General features: G+C 40.8%; 1 protein-coding gene across 4 annotated transcripts in view; it reads left to right on the top strand.

The window, feature by feature from the left end:
- Positions 1-20,298, top strand: part of FRMD4B (FERM domain containing 4B) — a 320,241-nt gene extending 299,943 nt beyond the window's left edge. For all 4 annotated transcript variants that reach the window (XM_040628575.1, XM_040628574.1, XM_008703133.2 and 1 more), the window contains 9 exons: positions 97-230; positions 326-445; positions 1,752-1,980; positions 4,775-4,831; positions 6,643-6,790; positions 9,340-9,459; positions 10,570-11,381; positions 14,404-14,536; positions 18,804-20,298. In XM_040628575.1, the coding sequence (XP_040484509.1) occupies positions 97-230; positions 326-445; positions 1,752-1,980; positions 4,775-4,831; positions 6,643-6,790; positions 9,340-9,459; positions 10,570-11,381; positions 14,404-14,536; positions 18,804-18,924 (1,874 nt within the window). In that variant the 3' untranslated portion in view covers positions 18,925-20,298. The remainder of the gene's footprint in view (positions 1-96; positions 231-325; positions 446-1,751; positions 1,981-4,774; positions 4,832-6,642; positions 6,791-9,339; positions 9,460-10,569; positions 11,382-14,403; positions 14,537-18,803) is intronic.
- The last annotated feature ends 1,080 nt before the right edge of the window (positions 20,299-21,378 follow it).

The following is a 21,378-nucleotide window of genomic DNA, read 5'->3' on the forward strand; positions in this document are numbered from 1 at the left end:
AATAGCAGGTCAGGCTTAAAAATCCTTTGTCCTCTAAAAAGGAAGGAAACATGCCCTGTATAAACCTTCCCTGCCCTCCCTTTCCAATCCCTCCAGGTTCTCAAGACTCAGAAGTTAGCGAGGAGCAAAAGAGAGAAAAAATCCTGGAGCTCAAGAAGAAGGAAAAGCTCTTGCAAGAAAAGCTCCTGAAAAAAGTCGAGGAGCTTAAGAAGATCTGTTTGCGGGAGGCTGTGAGTGTCTTCTGCTTTTTCGGGACTTGTCACATTGTGTTTGACAGTCCGGCCAGTGTCAGTTAACCCCCTCTCGATTCTGTCCTGTTCTACAGGAGCTCACCGGCAAAATGCCAAAGGAATATCCGCTGAACGTAGGTGAGAAACCGCCTCAGGTCCGAAGGCGTGTAGGCACGGCGTTCAAATTGGATGACAACCTGCTACCAAGTGAAGAGGTATGAGCACCAGCTCTGAGCATTTCTATTAACAGCAGGACGGAAGAGCCATCAGCTGAACGTGGCTGACTTGTTCCTGTGGTTTTTGAGTCCCTGCTGTACCTTTCTATCTCGCCGCTTGAAAGGGATATGGTAGACAGATCAAATTCTTCCTTTCACGCACAGTCCAATTACAGTTGAGTTATTTCTCACTACTTTACTCCTACAAACACAGAGAGCTTTAAACAAACCCCCAATGTTTATAAACTGAGAACCATGACCATAAGAATGAAGAACTCCAGCATTAGATGCTTCCACGTAAAACATGGAAGCCTTTGACAAATACGTTTGCCCTTTCCGATGTGTCCTTTCTGAGATCTCACTTCCTCCATCCATGAAATGGGGGTAATCCTCATTCTTCCCGCTAATGGACACAAGGAGTAGAAATGATACAATGCATGAGCAGCATTCAGGTATAATAAAGTTCCCATATAGAGCATATGTTCTCATTTGCATGTCATCAGATCGTAGGGTCCTACTCCTGTTTCTTGCCCAAATTCAGCCATCTTGGCTGTAGAAAATGATAGCAGTTTCTATCCATAATAGAGTGAGCTTTGCAAGTTTTTTAAAAGATTATTTATTTTAGAGAGAACGAGGGAAGGGGCAGAGGGACAGGGAAAGAATCTCACACACACTGTCCGCTGAGCACGGAGCCCGATACAGGGCTCCATCCCATGACCCTGAGACCATGACCTGAGCCGAAATCAAGAGTCGGACTCTCAACTAAAAGAGCCACACAGGCGCCCCTGAGCTTTGCAATTTATCAAATATACCCAGTCCTGAGCTAAGCAATGCACATACATAATCTCATTTAATCTTTGCCGTATTTTTACGAGATAGATGTTCTCTCCGTTTGAAATGGAGATGCAGAATTAAAAAAAAAAAAAAAACCTGCAGCATTAAAGTAATTAAACAGTGTTTCCAGGGTCATGCAAGCGGGAACCACCAGAAAGAGAAATCAAACCCAAATGTATGTTTCTAAAGCTCTGTATGTGACTATAACCTCCTGTGTCTGTGAATCTTGGGTTAAGAATCTCTCCTTGAAAAATATAATCTTCACCCAACCAACTACATGAATGAAAGGCCATTCCCTTCTTTAAAATGATAAAAGTCGGATTAGTGAGAAGTTTAAGTAAATGGATGAGGGAGGTCTTGTCTTCTAGAAAAGTGTTTGAAGATACCTATGCAGTAAACTTAGAAAGACTTTCTTCTCAAAGACCATCTGATTTGAGAATGTACAAAAACTAGTATCATTGTATAACTGCAGGATCCTGCTTTGCAAGAACTGGAGAGCAATTTCCTAATACAGCAAAAGCTGGTTGAAGCTGCAAAGAAACTTGCCAACGAGCCAGACCTTTGTAAAACCGTGAAGAAAAAACGGAAGCAAGATTACACGGAGGCAGTGAAGAAGCTTCAGGAAATTGAAAACGCGATAAATGAATACCGAATCAGATGTGGAAAGAAACCCAGCCAGAAAGCCACTGTTATTTTACCAGGTTCGTAATAAGTAAGGTGTTTCCGGTCACACAGTCACTGTTTGTGATGGTATGTAGCATTTCCAAGTTAGTTCCTTTGGCGAGAAATAAAAGAAAGAATAGGTTTAAAAGTAAGTTTCTTGGGGTAAAAATGGTTTGGGATGTCAGTCTTGCAAGCGTGTAGACGTGGTTTTCAGTGACATCCTCACTATTGTAATACTATACCTTTGCGTAGCTTTCATTTTCAGAATGAAGGAACATTCGTAGCCATATTGGTTCCTAATCATCTTTAACCGGCCTGACGTCATTGCAGGAAATAGAGTTGACAGCATAGAGTAGTAAGAGAGCTGGGCCTGCCCAGTTGTTTCTCAAAAGTTTTTAACACAAGGACCAAACATTTTTTTAAAGACCTATCTACCATTTGTGAAAAGAGCTCTTACAATTCCTGTCATTCGTGGAGGCTATTTAAAGCTGTGGACAAATGTCTGGGATATAACATGAACTGCAGAAAGCAGCGTATTAAATCGTAACCTCGACAGGAGCCTGACATCGTATAAATATGCACATACAACAACTGGTTGGGAAATATTTCAAAATACTAGTAGTTGTGGAATTTCAAGTAACTTATTTTTCTTTTAACACTTTTCTGTATTTTTAAAAATCTCAACATTATTTACTTAAGGCTTTCATATTCAGGAAAAAAAGTACACTGAAAATCTTGGTTAGGTAGATTTCAAGTCCAGTTGGCCTTACTTTATCGGCATGGTTTCCAGCCTTCATCGTTGGTCAAAATACAATTATATTTCTTTGATTCCAAAACTATTTTTTCCACATTGAAAAATCTGTGAAATTTGAATAGTTTTTATAATAGATGGTGAATTACAGTTACAACTGGCAACACTTTTTTTTTTTTTTTACTGAGATGTAAAATAATTATATATGTCAGATTGGATGAAATGTGGTGACTAGGTTTAGAGTATACTTGGGTTTAGGGCAGTATGGTTTATAAAGCAGAGATATGGCTTTTGGAAAGTGAATGCACAGACATCAACACACAAGTGTTCGTCAGCTACAGCTGGAGAATTTAGGGTGGCTTTGACTCTGAATGAGAAATCCAGTTGGCCTTGGAGGTGGTTACGTTCTGGACCTCCAGAGATGGGTGATTAGCAGTGTACTTAACTTTCATGGCCATTTGTTGTGGCCCATTCATCCCCAAACTGTGCAAGATTCGAGTGATCTCCTTTACAACGAGTGACATTTGGGCAGCAGATGGTGCCAATGTTTGAGCATATATTGGGTAGATTTTTTTTTTTTTTAAGTGTGCCTGACAGCTGACTACACTGGCACGTTGCCTTCAAACTCTGCTGTGTGTCCAGTTAAGAGATAGTCTGTCCAGTTCTTGTGGAGATTAACATTTGAGATCAGATGGCAGAGATTTCCTTCATAAATGGCATTGCAGCCTACACTGAGGTGCTGTATTTGCCTGTAGCCTTGCCAGGACTTGACCCTGTGTGTGGAATGATCTGCCAGGTACATCGACACATCTGAGAGGACTCTTGTTGCTAAATACATTTTTTAGCATTGGATGGGCAGCAGAAATAGTTAGGAACGTTGTGGGTATTTCCAACCACCAGAATGCTGTGTCTAGGTAGTAAAAGCAATAACTATAGCTAATATTTATGGAGCATTTGTCCTGTACAAGGAGCTGGGCTAAGGGCTTTACATCTATTATTTTAATCACTGTTCACCTGAGCACTGAGTACTACATACTATTCTGATTCCCATTTTAGTTGAGCCAAGGGATACTAAGAGGGATTAAGTCATTTGCCCAAGGTCTCACAGCTAGTAAGTGTCAAAACCAAGATGGGAACCCAGGTCTGTCTAATTCAGTGGTTCTCAACCAGGAGCAGTTTTGCACCCCAGGGCATATTTGGCAATGTCTGCAGACTTTTTGGTTGTCAAAACTGGGCGTGGCGGTGCTGCTGTTAGACAGTGGGTAGAGGCTGGAGATCCTACGGTACAAAGGACAGCCCCCCGCCCCCAGCAAAGAATTATCCAGTCCAAAATGTCAGCAGTGCCACATGAGAAACCCGGGTCTCAGTGAAAAGCTCATGCACCACGAAGTGTACACCTATTAAGAAAAGGGCCTTTTCTTCAGGGAGTGGTCAAAAAATAATTTATACTAACAGCAGATTTTCGAATGAGGGGTCAAGTGTATTTCACGTAACATTTAGCATTTATGACATGAATGGCATAATTTTTCTTTCCAGTTTGTTGGTTGTAAGCCCTCCATGGATAAGGTAAAGTTTTCATCCCATGTAGAAGCTAGATTGAACACAAGTTGAAAACAAAAGCTGCCTTGAAATAGGTTCCATTTTTCTTAAAGATTTTATTTAATTGTTTGTTTATTTAGAGAGTGCATGAGTGGGGGGAGGAGCGGGGTGGGGGAGAGAATCTCAAGCAGACTCTGTGCCGAGCGCAGAGCCCCATGTGGGGTTTGATCTCACCACCCTGGGATCATGACCTGAGCCAAAATCAAGAGTCAGAAGCTTACCTGCCTGAGCCACCCAAGAGCCCCTAAATTTGTTCTATTTTAAGAAATAGTCCAGTGTCATATTTGTACAATATCTAAGATGTTTGTATCTTTACTAGTAAATGATTCCACTCTTATAATCTTTAATTATTCTTGATGCACTGTAATTAGTTACACTTACTAAATAAAAATAAGATGCACTCTATTGAGAATGGCTTTATTAAACTCACTGTAGGTGTATAAATGCCCTGTTATTCTAAAGGCACTTATATTTATTCACAGAAGACATAATCCCATCAGAGAGCAGCTCCTTGTCTGACACCACCACCTATGATGATTGTAAGTAGTTCTTCTTTTTCATTTTAAAATGTTATGTATTCTGAAATATGAAGACAATTTCTTTAAAGCGTGTGTGTTATTCTTTTGGGAAAAGTAGAATGAACTAACGTACATTTATGCAGAATGGTTGGGAAAGGGAGATGATGCAGAACTTCTACCGAGGTTAACTCAGCATTAAATACGGTACCGTACAAATGGCGTGACCTCAGGAAACCAAAATACTATCAGACAACTAAGTCAGTCTCTCCGTAAGGGTTTGCGAGGCTCTGTAGAATTTTTCTAAATCGCATTTTATTATGTATTTATTTATTTATTTATTAAATTTTAAGTAGGCTCCACACCCAACGTGAGGCTTGAACTCACGACCCTGAGATCAACAGTTGCATGCTCTACTGATGGAGCCAGCCAGGTGCCCCTCTGTAGGAGTTTTTTAAACGTTTTCTCTTGAAGTAGTTACAGGTTCACGGGGAGTTGCATAGATAATTCAGAGTCTTTCACTCAACTTTTCCCAAAGGTGACATCTTATATATTTGGAGTCTAATCTCAAACTGGGAAATGTAGTGTAGACTTTGATTATCCCTGTATTCTGGATAGTTAGGAATTTATTTTCCTTAGGAAGAAATGGGTTACATGTCATTGTATTGGTTTCATAGAGGAATGCCGTGTCTGTTGTGATGGCCTGTGTTTGTTCAACACATTTTATGATGGAATGGATTTCATACCGAGTGGCGGAGTACTTCCTTGTAATCCCTTGTGCTTAAGCAGAGGAGTGACTGTCTGTCTGATATGATTTAAAGAATTCCGGGAAGCCACGAACCCATACTGCTTTATCTCCCCCATCCCCACCCCACCCCAAGTTTGATGGTGCATGAAACTCCACCATTCTAAAATTCTTCCTTTGAGCTGAAGTTGGGTCATGCTTGCCATTACTCTTTGAAAATGCGAATGTCAGCACGAGACATAACAAGTCTCTAATGACTCAGCATAAATCAGTTATATCACTTTCAATGACAGGATGAGCCTCTGGTCAGCCAAAGAGGCCTAAGAATTTGAAAGGTGAACAAAAGAGATCCACGCCAGCTTTACAAGCCAACTTTCTTTTGGCCCTATACACACTGGGGTTTTTCTTTAATATAACTCTAGAAAAGCTATAGTATCACCCAGTCTACCTGAATGATTCCTTTGCTCAGAGTGGTACCTACTAAGCTGGCAAAAGTTGGGTCAGGCCCACACGAGAACAGTTGACCCTTAAACGAAGTGGGGTTAGGTGTGGCCACAACCCCCTGTGGTTGAAGATCCAAGTATAACTTCTGACTACCCCAAAACTCAACTACTAACATCCTGCTGTTGGCAGAAGCCTTACCAGTAACTTAAACAATTAACACATTTGTATGTTAAATATATCACATACTGTATTCTTACGGTCAAACTAGAAAAAAGAAAATGTTATTAAGAAAATCATAAGGAATAGAAAATATTCTATATTTACTAAAATTTTTTAGTAAAAATTTTTAGTAAATTTTTAGTAAAAAAAATAATTTGCTAAATATTTACTATACCGTACTATATCAGAAAAAAAAAAAAAAATCCGTGTATAAGTGGACCCGTGCAATTCAAACCTGTGCTGTTCAGGGGTCAACTGTATTCAGTAATTTCCATTTTCTAGTGTATAAAATATAAAAATAAATTCCCTGAAAGTACTACGCTTCTGTAAACATCAGATCTTCTGATTTGTTTTTTGGAGGGCTGGCTAGGTATTTCTTGCCTTATTTACCTACTTACTTATTCATTCATTCATTTACTTATTACAGCTAATGACACCTTCACTCTTGCCGGGCAGCGACCAAGTTCAGTACCTCATTCTCCAAGAATTCTTCCCCCCAAGTCTCTCGGTATCGAGCGAATCCATTTCAGAAAGTCGTCCGCCAATGAACAGTTTGTGGAGACCAGGCAGTCCAGGTGAGAAGTCACATCATCAATGAGGCAGACGCCTCACACCTATGAGACCTTTCCTCCAAAACAGTTGACCCTTTTTGGCATTACCCTCTCTATCCTTTCAGAAGGGGTCGTCTTACAAGACTGAAGCATAGAAACTAACCCCGTTACTTGTTGTTGACAGTGAGTGCAGGTGTTTCTAAGAGATCCTTCCAAAGCATTTGGCACTTTCCTGTATTTTAAAGTCTGTTGGATTTATGTTAGGTTGCAGGGGTATTATTTATAATCTGGAATTGGATATGATGTCCTAAGTTCAGTTTCATAACCCATGCTCTCAGGAAACTGTCCTTAAATACCACTCTTCCAGCGCAAGAGACAGAAATGACTTCTGATCTTCCAAATAGAAATGAGACTTCAACTCATTTTTAATCTATAAAATAGATAATATGACTTTTTTCTCAACTGTATTAGGTAAATATTATCTGGGCAATAACAACAGGTTTTAAAAAGATGACAGACCAGGGTTTCTCAGAATTTGGCTGCATGGATCAATATTACTAAAAAAAAAAAAAAAAAGGACCCAAGATAGGATTACCAAATGTTTACTCTGCCTAATCAGAATGTTCAAATAAATAGTGCCAGGATTTCATGAAAAAAAAAAAAAAAGACATGAAAATATCAAAAATACAGCCATTGTCATAATAATAATAATAAAATGAAGTTAACATTTATTGAATGCTTACTATATGTCAGACTCTGTTCAAAGTGTTTTAATATGTATTAATGAATTTAATCTGTACCACAATCCGGGTAGTATGACAACTGTTATTACTGTTTACAGATAAGTACACTGAGGACCAGAAAGCTTGCATAACCTGTTGGGTTCACGTAAATGTTGGAATTGGGATTTGAACCTATGTAGCCTGGCTCCAAAGCCTCTGCTTTGATTTTTAACCAATATGTCACACCTCATCTCAGCAAAGGTGGAAATTAGTCTTACAATAAAGGAAGATTATTTAGATTTCATGATTCTTCACTTATGAAAATGAAACTAGCACCTTGTTATATTTCTCCTTTGTCAAAGACCATATCAGGCCCAGCTGTTAGATTAGCATTTAGACCTGTTGCCTTAAACAATAGAAATCCAAGTGTCTAGAGCTGTGCCGGCCAGTTCAATTAAAAGTAAATAAAATTAAAGATTCCCTTGCTCAGTCATGCTAGCCACATTTCAGGTGCTAATGGGCACGTGTGGGCTAATGGCTGTAATGGCATAGATACAACACATTTCCATCATTGGACAGCCCTGGACATGTATATTTATTATATTAGGGAAAACAAAGCTATTGCAGCAAAAGGAAAAATTATAACCGGAAATCATTATCTTAAAAATTGTGATACCTACCTTCCTTAATAGCTTAAGATGAGTTTGCTCTTTGAGCCAGCAATTTCACTTAGAGGAATTTTTCCTATTGAATTAATTAACCATAGGACGCTCATCACATTACTGTTTACACTAGTGACAAATTGAAAACAACCCGAATGCTCAACTAGTGAATTGTTTAAATAAATTATAAATCTTTACAGTGGAATGCTATACTGTCATTAAAATAACATTGTGGATGAATATTAACCAACACAAAACATTAGATATAGGTTTTTTTAATGTGGGTTTTGAAAGAGAATCTAGGGTAAGATCATATTTTTTTGTTGTTAAAAGCTATAAATTGCCTGTAAGTATGCTTAGTAAAAATATCTGAAAATATTCAGTGTTGACTGGCTGTGTCTAAGGTTTCAGGTTATAGGTATTTAAACTTCTCTTTTTTATCTGTGCTTTGCAAAATTTTCTGCAATGAACTGGACATGCTTTTGTAGTAAGTAAAAATGTAATGAAAGTCACACTTAATTAAAATATTAACTTCAAATTGTGTTCTCACTGTGCTGGTAGCGAACAAAGTGATTTAAAGATGTTGCCTTCTAGGCCACGGGCCTGCAGACAATAGCCCACTGGCCAGGTCCATCCTGTGACTTAATTGAATATGGCCCATGAGCTAAGAATGGTTTTTATATTTTTAAATAGTTGGGGGGGAAATCAAAAGCAATAGTGTTTGGGGACGTGAAAATTCTATGATATTTGACTTTCAGAATCCACAGTCAAGCTCTGTTAGCTCACAGCCACCCCCATTCACTTACATGTTGTCTACACTGCTTCTGTCCTTCAGGGGCACAGTAGAGCAGTCAAGACAGGGACATCTGGCCTGCAAAGCCAAAAATATTAACTACTAGACTCTTTACAGAAAAAGGCTTTGCTGCCCCAGCTCCAGTTGCTTTCCATCTCTTTTATTCAGGACACTCATTTTTTTAAAAAATGTAATTTTTTCCTTCATCCTTACGACTCAGAGAGATCACTTGTGTTTCCCCTAAAACTCACCTAGGACATACAAGGACACCCTGACCAGTTTTCCCCAACGCTCCTTTCCTTCAGCTTCTAGTAAGTTTCAAGTCGGCTTATGATGAGTTTGCCAGAGATGTTGGGAGGCTCATCATCTCCCGAATTCCTCTTTTTCCCATCACAGGGAAATGCTGTCGACACACAGCAGCCCTTACAAAACCCTGGACCGGCGGCCCCCGGGTGGACGGAGCATGCCCACCACTCCAGTTCTGACCCGCAACGCCTACAGCAGCAGCCACTTGGAGTAAGAGCGCTTCGTTCCAGTGACTTTGATTTTTGCTTTACTTTGTTGTGTGTTTTAATCATTTTAAGGGACTTGAAGCAGCAGGACTGTGTTATGGACCTACATTTTCTACTTAACGGTTCAAGGACGTTGGCAAAGAAAATGTACTGAAAGATATGCTTTGTGCGGGTAGACAGGAGATTTTTGTGTGTGTGCCTTAATTTTCCCAACCAGACATCACCCTTCGTTGTTCGGTGGCGAGGATGAAGATAATGACACTAGCAACACTTTGAAGTGTTTAGGGAAGGTTTTGCTAGCTCTTTTATATGCCTGATATTTTTTAAATTTTCTAAAGATTTTATTTATTCATTTCTCAGCGAGAGAGAGAACACAAGCAGGGGGAGTGGAGTGGCAGGCAGAGGGAAAAGCAGGCTCCCTCCCTGCTGAGCAGTGAGCCTGATGCAGGACTCGATCCCAGGACCCTGGGATCATGATCTGAGCTGAAGGCAGATGCTTAACCGACTGAGCCACCCAGGCGTCCCTATGTGGCTGATATTACCCAGTCCGCACAACAAGCCTAACCGTAGATCTCAGATCCTGTTTTACCTCCTCGTTTTACGGAGGAGGATTGAAAGGGGTGAAATGTCTTACCCAGGCTCACACAGCTAGGAGATGGCAGAGCCATAACCCCACCCAGATACGTCTGGTGTCAGAGCCAGGCTCTCCCCTGTGCGGTGCTCCCTCCACCCTAGTCTGTGTCTCCTGCTATCCTATTGGAAGAGAGGAACCTCCAAAGACACGTTGGGTTTTGTTTTTTGTTTTTTGTGGTTTTTTTAGGCTTTTTTGCAACTTGCGCATCATCAGTTTATCTTCCCTCCTCTCGAGTAAGGCTTTGGATTGCATAGTTGTTAGAACCTGGTTCCTTTCTCATTTGGACCATGACACAGTGAACCTGTGTGGGAACCAAGGGATCATGTGAAACATGGATTCTCTCTCGCAGTCAGCTTTGGAAAGTTTGAGTTTTATGGCAGTTCAAGGGTGATTAAATCCTTCAATGCCATGTTCATTTTTTTAATTGGGGTCCTTCTTTCTTTCTTCCTTTGTTACAAATTGGCCTCTCTCCTCCTGCAGACCCGAATCTTCAGCACAGCACTGCCGCCAGCGGAGTGGAAGCCTTGAGTCTCAGTCCCACCTGCTGTCTGAGATGGACAGCGATAAGCCATTTTTCTCCCTCTCCAAATCCCAAAGAAGCAGTAGTACGGAAATCCTGGATGACGGGTCTTCCTACACCAGCCAGTCAAGCACAGAGTATTACTGCGTGACGCCCGTCACCGGGCCCTATTACACTACCCAGACTCTGGACACTCGTGCCAGGGGCCGGAGAAGGTCCAAGAAACAGAATGTTTCGACTTCAAATTCAGGAAGCATGCCCAACCTAGCGCAAAAGGATAGTCTGAGGAATGGCGTCTACATAAAGAGCCAAGAACAACCTTCTTCTAGTTATTATATTGCGGGGTACACACCCTATGCGGAGTGCGATCTTTATTACAGTGGCGGCTATGTCTATGAGAATGACACGGAGGGACAGTACAGTGTCAATCCTTCCTACCGGTCCTCGGCCCACTATGGATACGAGCGTCAAAGGGACTACAGCAGGTCCTTTCATGAAGATGAGGTCGACCGGGTGCCCCATAACCCGTATGCAACTCTCCGGCTGCCCAGGAAGGCTGCTGCCAAGTCAGAGCACATCACCAAAAACATCCACAAGGCCTTAGTTGCAGAGCACCTGCGTGGCTGGTACCAGCGGGCCTCTGGGCAAAAGGATCAGGGGCACAGCCCACAGACTAGCTTTGACTCAGACAGGGGATCGCAGAGGTGCCTGGGGTTTGCGGGGCTGCAAGTACCCTGCTCTCCCAGCAGCCGAACATCCTCCTACTCTTCTGGTAAGAATATTCCAGATGTGCTTGATCCCCAGATCGAATTTACCTGATGTCCCCCGCCCCCCCGCCCCCCAAACCACTCCCCTCCGGGATCATAGGACCAGTACCCAAGGGCATGACACTGGTAGCCATTCTGTGCGGCCACAGTTAGAATTGCCAACCTAAAAACAGTTCTTCTCTTCGGCTTTCCAAAGAACACAGTCCACAGGAGTCCAAGGAGCAATTTGTAGATTCCAATTCAACAAACATTCATTGAACAACTACTGTATGCTGCCCTGTGCTAGGGGCTTTCAAATACTGTATCTTTTCCACGTGTCATGGAAGTGTTCAGGTTACTGATGTTTGATATATTAAAAAAATAGAGTAAATCCATCAGGTACGCAGAAAACATTAGGATTATGCATCCTTCCCTGTTCACCACCAGGAACTTGATCCTCTAAAGGCACTTTGTTTGGAATGTTCGGGCAGCTATGGGAGGCTCCTAATAATTCTGATGAGAGCCAGTGATTTGTAAGCCCTGTTCCTGGTGCTGTTCTCTGTGCTTCGCGTGTCTTGACTCAATTCAGTAATCATATATACTCTACTTTAGGGTTGGTGTAAGGGATTTTCAGAGATAATTTTGGTTGGAGATGTTCCCTCATGCATTGACTTTGGCCCCTCACTCCACTAAAATCCGTGGAGGACTTAGTGCTTACCCCCTCGCTGTGTGAGCTACTCTAAGTAGAGAAATGAGGGGAAAGAGGAGTATCTGCCTCTGGTTTCATTGACTCAGCAAACAAGCAGGCATATCCCAGATGCTGAGGAGCCAGTGTTGACCTAGTTTCTGGCATTGAGGAGCTGCCAGTCTAGTCAGCAGTCAGAGGAATGTATACCACTTAAGTAATTTTTAGGCTCCAAATGAAGGAGTTCTTGAACTATGTGAAAACCTGAGGTCACATGTGCTTGCCCCTCTTTCAGGCATGACCCCTCAGTAAGACACAGCACAGGGATTCCTGAGTCACTGTGTAATAGTCGGTGAAAACTGTGCCTTTAAAAGTTTCCTCAGCTTGTTGACCAGAGGCATTTCCATGGCGATTTCTATTTGGGTTTAAGGTCTCTTCTGTTTGTGGAGGACTTTGGACTTCCGCTAGGGCTTTCCCATTTATTACCACATCTAACATACGAAAAGGCTCCTGTCCTTATTCCTTGTTATTTATGGCTCATATCTAGAGAACGCCTTTCTTCCCCCTAAAGTTCAGGGCACTGCATGAGAATCTTTCAGAAAACTAACGTAGGGAGAGTGTTAGAAAGAACGAACAAACAAGGAGGGCTAAAATGGCATATGGATGGTCATCGGGGCACAGGGCGGCGGTGATGCCTTTTTCAGCAGGGAGGCTAGAGAAGAGCAAGTGTGCCTCAGAAACCACAGCATTACTGGTGGCTGGCTGTGTCTGGGGCAAAAGTAAGAACGGAGTTAATGCTTCCTGGTTCACACCTAGTAGGAGCCTGGCTGGTAGCCACAGGATTTGGCCCCACAGACAAAAAGGCATTCCATGTTAAAAAATTAAAGTGATGGAATTAGAGCTCCTCGAGAAAATTCCCTTTTGGAATTTTCCTCATTCCTGTCTACATTTCATAACCAAAAATGTATGACAACAGGCATGCATCATGGAGAGTTTCCTGTTATTTGCCGAAGTAGTCAGGGCTTTTGTAGTTCCTTCCAGCCATCTAAAGACTCCCCTGGTGACTCAGTTTTTGTAGTAATGACAGCCACCATCTCTTGGCAGCTTACCCTGGGCCACACCGCGTGCTCCGTGCTTTATGGGGACCATCCCATCTAATGTATGCAAGAGGTCTACAGAGGGAGCGCTGTTGTTATGTCTGCTACTGCTGTCCTCATCTTGCAGTGGAGATGGTCCCTGGCCAAGCCCCAGAGCTCATGAAGTGCATGAGTGGGAATTCTCTCCCGGCTCTGACACCCTAACCACCAAGCCTCACAGCCCCTGACTCAGAGTTATGAAACAGTCTTAGAAACTCGAAATGAGAGAATTACATCTTTGAGTCAAAACCTCATGGCATCCAGAGCCACAGATGAGTTTTGAAATGCGTCTGCCTTACGCTGCTCACGAGGGCTTTGTGGTATATAAGAAAGAAGAGGAAGAAGGTGGCCTCCAAGAACAGGAAATGGAGGGGAGCTGGAAGGATCCATGAGCGGTGCTGGTCTTAGACCACCAGCTTGGCCTTGTCACCTCGGGCGTCCTGGGCATGGAGCAGGGGCTTTAGAGAGAGGACAACAAACGTCCCATGCTGAGACATTCCCTGGGCATTGCTCCCAGATTGCACCCCTATCTTGTTCCAATTCAGCCCCTCAGTAGAACTAATTCCCTCCTGTACTAGTTACCCACCCCGCCCCTGCCCCCCGCAACACACTTATTTTTAAGGCAAAAAGTCTGCGTTGATCCTGCTAGTGGCTGGCGTTGCCTTGGGCTGAGGAACAAGTCATGTCCCAACAGGTGAACTTACAGAGTGTTTTTCTTCCAAAGGCCTCCAAAAAACTCAAACTGGTCATTTTATCTTTATAAATAAAGCCTTATCTATCCAACCACCATAGCCAGAATGGAGAGACTCTCTACACATACGAAAATGTTTTTTCTACTGGTCTTTTAAGTTATTTTTTATAGAATGCCTTTCAATTATTTCCATTAATAATACCAATAATTATCATTTTGGGGGTGCTTACTCGTACAAGTCACAGAGCTAAACATTCTCATGTATAACCTTATTTAATCCTGGTATCATCCCTGTACAGGATATATTTGCATTATTATCCCCACTTTACAGGTGAAGAAACAGACTTTATTATAAACTGTTTGCCCAAAGTCACATGGCCAGTAAGTGACGAAATTGGAATAGGAACTCTGTTGGTTATAAACATTGGCTCTTAATCTCTGTACGTAGATGATTATAATGTACATCTAAATGGCCTAAACAGTCTTTGCTTTGAATATTCCCACTAATTTTGTCTCTTTCCATTGTTTATTTCTAGTATCTTCTACAAATGCTTCTGGGAACTGGAGGACCCAGATAGCGGTAGGGCTATCTGACTACGAGACCCCGGCACATTCTTCCTACACCAGCTGCTATGGCAACATCTATAATCCTTTGCCCTCCCCAGGCAGGTGAGAAAGCAATGCTCCAGAATTCTCGTAGCCTGTTCCTGTTCCAAAAGAATTGAGAAATTCTCGTTTATTTTATGAATGCTCAAAGATCATCAGATTATAGCCCACGGGCCCAAACCAGCTGCCACCTGTTTTTGTAAATTAAGTTTTATTGGGAAACGGCCGTGTTCATTCACGTACGTTTTATGTATGGCTGTTTTTGCGCTGTGAGGGCAGAGTGGAGTACTGACCGAGCCCTCACGGCCAACAAAGCCAAAAATATCTGGCCTTTTAAGAAAAGGTTTGTTGACTCCGAGATTGTTCAAATTTGACTCCGTTCCTAGTCTTCTGTAAGGTCTTAAATTCTGTGTCTGATGGGGTTTTTTTAATGGGAGTACTTTATACAGTATTACTGATATATCCATTTAAGACTCTCCTGGGATCTTGGAAGAAAAATACCTCTACTCCAGAAAAGGCTGTTCACATCAAAATTCCTTGTAGACAGTTGGTGGGCTTGATTTCAATGAACACTTGCTGCCTTTTTGTGTCTGACCCTGTGTTCATTGAGAAGCTCCAGACATAGCCAGCTGTCCTATTGGTAATCATGGTTCTTTGTAAACATTTGGAGGAAATATACAAGACAATTGGTTAGAATGTGATTTTTTAAAAAGATTGCTAACTCTGCATTACACGCACTTCTTTGTATATGCAGGAGGAATTAAGTTTGAAGAGGTCATTTCTCCCTATTACTTTTCACAGACTATAATTCACAACCATTGTGCCAAGAAACAGAGCATTTTCTGTTTGTTTTTATTTAATGTTGCTCTCGGTCAAATTGCTTCAGGCAGAGGGAGACTTACACAGACAATAACTTATCGAAAGTGTCTATCCTGGTGAATTTGAGAGGTTAATTTCTTTTCTTTTTTTACTTCAATTTTTTATTGCAATTCTAGTTGGTTAACATGTAAAATTGGTAAAAGGGGTTCCAGGAGTAGAAGCCAGTGATTCCTCATTTACATACAACACCCAGTGCTAGTCACAAGTACCCTCCTTAATCCCCATCCCCTATCTAGCCCATCCTCCGCCCACCCCTCTCCAAACCCTGTTTGTTCTCTATAGTTAAGAGTCTCGTATGGTTTGCCTCCCTCTCTCTCTCTCTTTTTTCCCTTCCCCTATGTTCATCTGTTTTGTTTTTTAAATTCCGCATATGAGTGAAATCATAATTTCTTAATAAGTACTCAGTGTTACAAACGAATTGGAGGTATTCAACCCCCAAAGCCTTATTTTTCTTCTCCTTGTTCAAGGAGTTTTTCTTGGCTTGAACTGTTAGGCCAATTGTCTCAACTCAACAAAGGGTGTGCTCAAAATAGAATTTTAGTGAAAATATACCTCAGGGGACTTCAAATAGCTTGGCTTTCTGTAAATAATGCTTGCAAATGCGTTAGGAGCAAGAACTAAAATGGCTTTGGCCCAAAACTGGACCTGCACGTTTTCAAGTCAGTCCTCATCATTTTGTGTTTGCAAATAGTTCTCATCATCTGCGAACAGTTTTTCCCACTTGTATACTTTTACTTTCCTTTTCATGGACTGCATTAGAAACAATATAAAAGTGCCTAAGACAGTTCAAAAATCCTTAACACCACTTTCACTGGACTCAGGAACTACTAAACATTTTTAGAGAAAATCTGATTTGACCAAGTGTGCCTGTCTATCTCAGCCAGCCCAAGATGGCTTGATATGGAGTCTGATGTCAGAGGTGCGGTAATCTACAGGAAATGAGACACTATTTAAAGATCCCTATTGGGTGTGCTCACACGCGCATCATCATGAGCTCGTTGTGGAAAATTAAGAAAATAATAAAAGAATAAATAAGTAAGAAATCATTTACCCATAATTCTACCATCTAGAAATGGTAGCTGTTAGCATTTTGACACATTCCCCCATTTTCCAGTATCCATTTTTTTTTTAAGATTTTTTATTTATTTATTTGACAGAGATAGAGACAGCCAGCGAGAGAGGGAACACAAGCAGGGGGAGTGGGAGAGGAAGAAGCAGGCTCACAGCGGAGGAGCCTGATGTGAGGCTCGATCCCATAACACCGGGATCACGCCCTGAGCCGAAGGCAGACGCTTAACCGCTGTGCCACCCAGGCGCCCCCTCCAGTATCCATTTGTAACGTGGCCGTAATGATAGCGTTATGTGCAGTTTTACATCTTTCATTGTCTATGAACTTCTGCATCCCAGTTTTCTTACTTACTATCACAACATAAACATGTTCCCATAGTTTTTAAAACTCTCTAAACCTTACTTTATGTGACCCACATGATATTCCACTCAATCAACATACCATACTTCAACAGTTCCCAGTTTTGAATTTGAATGGTTTTTAGATTTTCTCTTTTTTTTGGTGATGCTACTAGTTAACATCTTTTTTTATTGTGATGTAGTTAATATCTTTGTGCAAAATACTTGTCTGAATTCCAGGTTATTGCCTTAAGATACATTCCAAGAAGTAGAATTAGTGGATTAAATTGAAAAGTGTATTTTTTTAAGCCCTTGCTTTCCAGAAAGATATGCCAGTTTACCCTCCAGCAACAGAAGTATGGGTGTGCTTATTTCCATCTATTTGTCTATTTAGGGTTTTTTCAAATTATATTTCAGAGTGATCAATTTAACTTGACCTACTAACAAAACAAGTATCATAATAGCCATCCATTAAGTTTTAGAAATTTGCTATAAAATTGTGTTATTTTTGATGAAAACGCAATTTTTAAAATAAGAGAGAAGTTAGGTTTCAAGGTAAAGATAAAAAGACCTTTAGATCAGCCCTGAAGTTAAAGATTTGAGTAATTTTTTAAACAAATGAAGTATGTAGTATTCCAGGATCCTTCTCCCCAGAGTGTCTGGCTCTTAACATTTACAGAAAGCTACACATTTTTACCAATAAAAATTTGTTTCCAAGTATGCTGTGGTATAATTGTCAGTGGCGTAGACTTTCTAAAATCATAAATGTCAACGTCTCTTATGCTCCCTAGTATATAATACAGTCAGATTCTTGGCTCTGTGCTGCAAACTGTTTTCAAGTAACTTTTTTTTCCCCCTTGACTTCCTGCTTTCCATTTCCCGTCCTCTTCCTTATCTAACTACCTCTACTAGGCAACACCGAGGGCTTCTGTCCCAGAGAATGGGTGTGTCTCCCGAAATGAGCTCAGTGTTCAGTTCTCTTTTGCTCAGTGTAGCCTGCTGTAGTAAGTACGGCCCTCAGACCCGGCTGCTGCATCTTGCCTCGTGGCAGGACGTCTTGCTTGTTCTGGCTGGTGTGTGAAGCTACGGAAATGTGACTTTGTGTTTATGGTAGATGAAAACACTAAATACCTGGTTTCACGTAGTAGTTCTTTCCACAGCTCTCCTTCCAGTGACTTCTTAACCATCTTGACTAAAGAAATTTAAAATAAAAAGAAACCTACTAACTATCTAACCTGTTCTAAATGATTGTTGAAGGAATGAGGTTTTGCTTCTTGGAATGGTTTGTGTTACAGGATGCCTTCCTTTGGGTACAACATCCAAGTATGCCTAGGATTTTTGTATGTGATGTTGTTTCCAATTTATTCTCGACCCATAGACCCTAGGGATGTAAGATGTGTCCCTGGGTGCCCCTGCCTGCCACTAAATATATTCCTTTGTCCCTGATGGAAAGCATCTAGTATATTCCCTTAATCTGAAGAATACTTAAAATGTGGCTGTCAAAAATACTTTTTAAAAAGTTAAAAATATGACTCTCACCCAAGGAGAAAATGGGCATGTGTCAAAGATTTATTTAACTCATTAATGAGAGAACTAACAGAACGGTAAAGCTGCTTCCAAGAGAATTCAGAAGACTGAATTCAACACATTGAAAGATAAAAGGCTGGAATAAGATTACTAAATAAGATTAAAAAACCGGTTAATGGCCTACAGGGCAATAAAACTATGACCATAATCTTTTTATAGTAAACCGAAGTTATTTGTATTCCTTCCGGACAAAAAAACCCTACGAGTTAACATGTAACTTACCACAATCCGCGTCCTAATCAATGGTAAATATAAGTGAGACAAAGGAATATCTCTCTAGAGGATTAAGTACACCTTGCATGGGCCTTTTCAACAATGTGCCAGTAGGACAATGAAAGAACACACCGTCATCCTCTGCCTTGACGGTGCTTTCTACTAATTCGTTGAGTAGAGTCATCTTTGCACTCTGGTACTAAAAATGACCACAAGTAATCACTTTCCTGGTTTCCTTTAATAGACAGTACCCAGAGATCAGTCACCTGGACGGCACGGACGGAAGCCGGTTGGAAGACAGCCTGGAGAGTAGGGAGCAGAGGCTCTTCTGGCATGAAGATTCGAAGCCCGGAACATTAGTCTGAAGTGCAGTTGGACCTCTGGACCAAGCGCTGCGTGCTCACACTAGTGTGCCTTGCAAAACGTGTTCGTCTTCCCAGAAGGCTGTTCGGCTTTAGAAAGCTCAAGGCATCCAGGGTCGAAGAGGGGACTCAGGTGCCCCGGAAGTGAATCGCACACTGAGGCTGCGCAGAGGCCCTGAACGACTTGCCTTTCAGACTCCCGGCACTGCCCTGACAGAGCGAAGTAGAACCGTGGCCAAGAAAGGACTCCGCCTTTATCAGTAGCAAGCACTTTTTAAGGGAATAAAAGTTGTTGAAGGCAAACCGCAAAACTGTGAAAAGTGCGTTCAGGGTCTCCCGTAGGAAAGAAGGACAGGAAATTTCAGAGCACAATTCAGAATGATGAGAAAAGGGAAACCAGAAGCTCCTTAGTCATTACTCACCTTCAGAAAGTTTGGGTTTGTGAGCCGGCGAAGGATGACATGCTATCTCTACATGGACGTGAACAATTGAGACAGTATTGGAAAATTACTTGAAGAGAAGCTGGATTTTCATGACGTTCTGAATGAGTGTAAATGTTTTTAGGATATTATAAAGAGTGATGGTTTTCATAAGCACCGTAAAATGGGTTCTGGAAAGACTTATTGCTGTAGCATCCTGTAATATAACTTTATGGTAGCAGATTGGGGAAAACAAAGCAGCCCACTGAATAATTGACAAACTCTGCTTGGAGAATTTTCTGAGGTACAATATTATTGGGCTCCTTTTTTCTTTCCACACCAGTGGCCTGATGGGTTATTATTCAGGCTGGTAACTCTCCAATTTGGCTGCCATTTGAAATGGCAGACCTGATCTGGAAAGTTTTTATAACCAAGAGGTTGAAAAAGTATTTTAAGGTAATCCAGGAAGAACCCAAAACAAAAAGAAATGGAAAAACAAAAGCCACAGCATTTTCGATGAATTGCGTGCCTTAAAATGGTGAACATTAGAAAAGTAAGCATATTGTCCAGATTCCATGGGGGGTCCTAAGTCACCAAATGACAAAAAACAAGATTAGTCATTACAAAACAAAATGAAACAAAAAAACAAAAAACTCCAAGCTGCAGTAGATTTAATTATGAGGCTAAAACTACCTCATACTTTACTGGGAAGAACTAATTAGCTATGGTTTATTGTAATGTTTTTTTTTAAAAAAAAAAAAACATATTTCCGTATTCCAGATTGCTCTTTTTTGTCATCTTTGCTCTGCTTCAATATTCCATAAAAGGTGCTCCCTTCCCCCTTTTATACAGTTTTCATGTCCATATTGTGAATAGAGGAGTTTCTGAACAACTTTTTTGGAACATTTTCTATCTATATTCCAAAGCATGTAATATATACATAAAGATGATTTGTTAAGCTGGTCCTTAGTCATTTGTATCATTAAATATGAAGTTTGGGGGAAGAATTTGGAACAAAAAAGGAGACATGCAAAAAAAATAAGTAACTTATTCCTTTTTGCATATTTGTATAGCCTTCTAGAAGCAGAAATACCCTTTTGCATATTCTTTTACTGTTCTGACTTTTTAAGACCTATTATTTTTTTACATAGGTCAATAAACTGACGGTGTGCTACTGAAAATGTTTACGCATTCTTCCATTACATTCAGGGTTCAAACAAAGCAGTTTAAAGTGCTCGACTTCAAGTAATCATGTGGGACAAGATTGTGGATTTTTAGTTGTAGTGTTACCATATTTTATTGATGCCAAGGTGCACATTTTTTCATATTTACATCTTTAAAATCAGGGTGCAGCTTTTGATGGATGGCATGCTCTCAATGAATTGGCAGTGTCTTTTTCTTTCGTAGTGCTACATAAAAGAATGCTGTGTCTTACAATAAAGTTGTCTTAGAATTGATGAAATACGGTAGTTTATTGCCTCACTGAGGATGACAGATGTGAATTTTTAGGCTTCCTAATATCACGAATGTTGTTTATTTGTAACAAGTCATTCATCCTAGTTTTGCAGACTGGCAAAAAGTTCTTTTAAATTCAAGAAAATGTTTCATCTGACATCTATTTATCCTGCACAATGGGGAGAAGGGAATGGGAAATGAAATGTAGGAAGACCTTAATATTTCTGTGCAAGTATCTTAGATGGAAGTAACCTTCTTCTGTTCAAGAAAGGGAATGCTCAGAATTGCAAGTACACTTTGGAAGAACGCATGGAACTTGGCTTCCAAATGGTTAAAGAAGGTATAGAAATGGAAGCACGCTGGGCCTGCTGTATGATTTTTTTTTCCCCCATCTTTTTAGGAAAACTGCTCTCCACCACATGTTTGGTATGTTTACTAATAACCAAAACATGGCAGAGGTAAATTATTCAACATAACTCATTGATCTGTTTCTTATTACAAGATGTCGTATCTTCCTGATAAAAATTTTAAATTCAAAAAAAAAATTTAAATTCAAACACAAAGCAAATACATAACATAAGAA

This window comes from Ursus maritimus, unplaced genomic scaffold (genome assembly GCF_017311325.1).
Source record: "Ursus maritimus isolate PB19 unplaced genomic scaffold, ASM1731132v1 scaffold_14, whole genome shotgun sequence".
Lineage (NCBI taxonomy): Eukaryota > Metazoa > Chordata > Mammalia > Carnivora > Ursidae > Ursus > Ursus maritimus.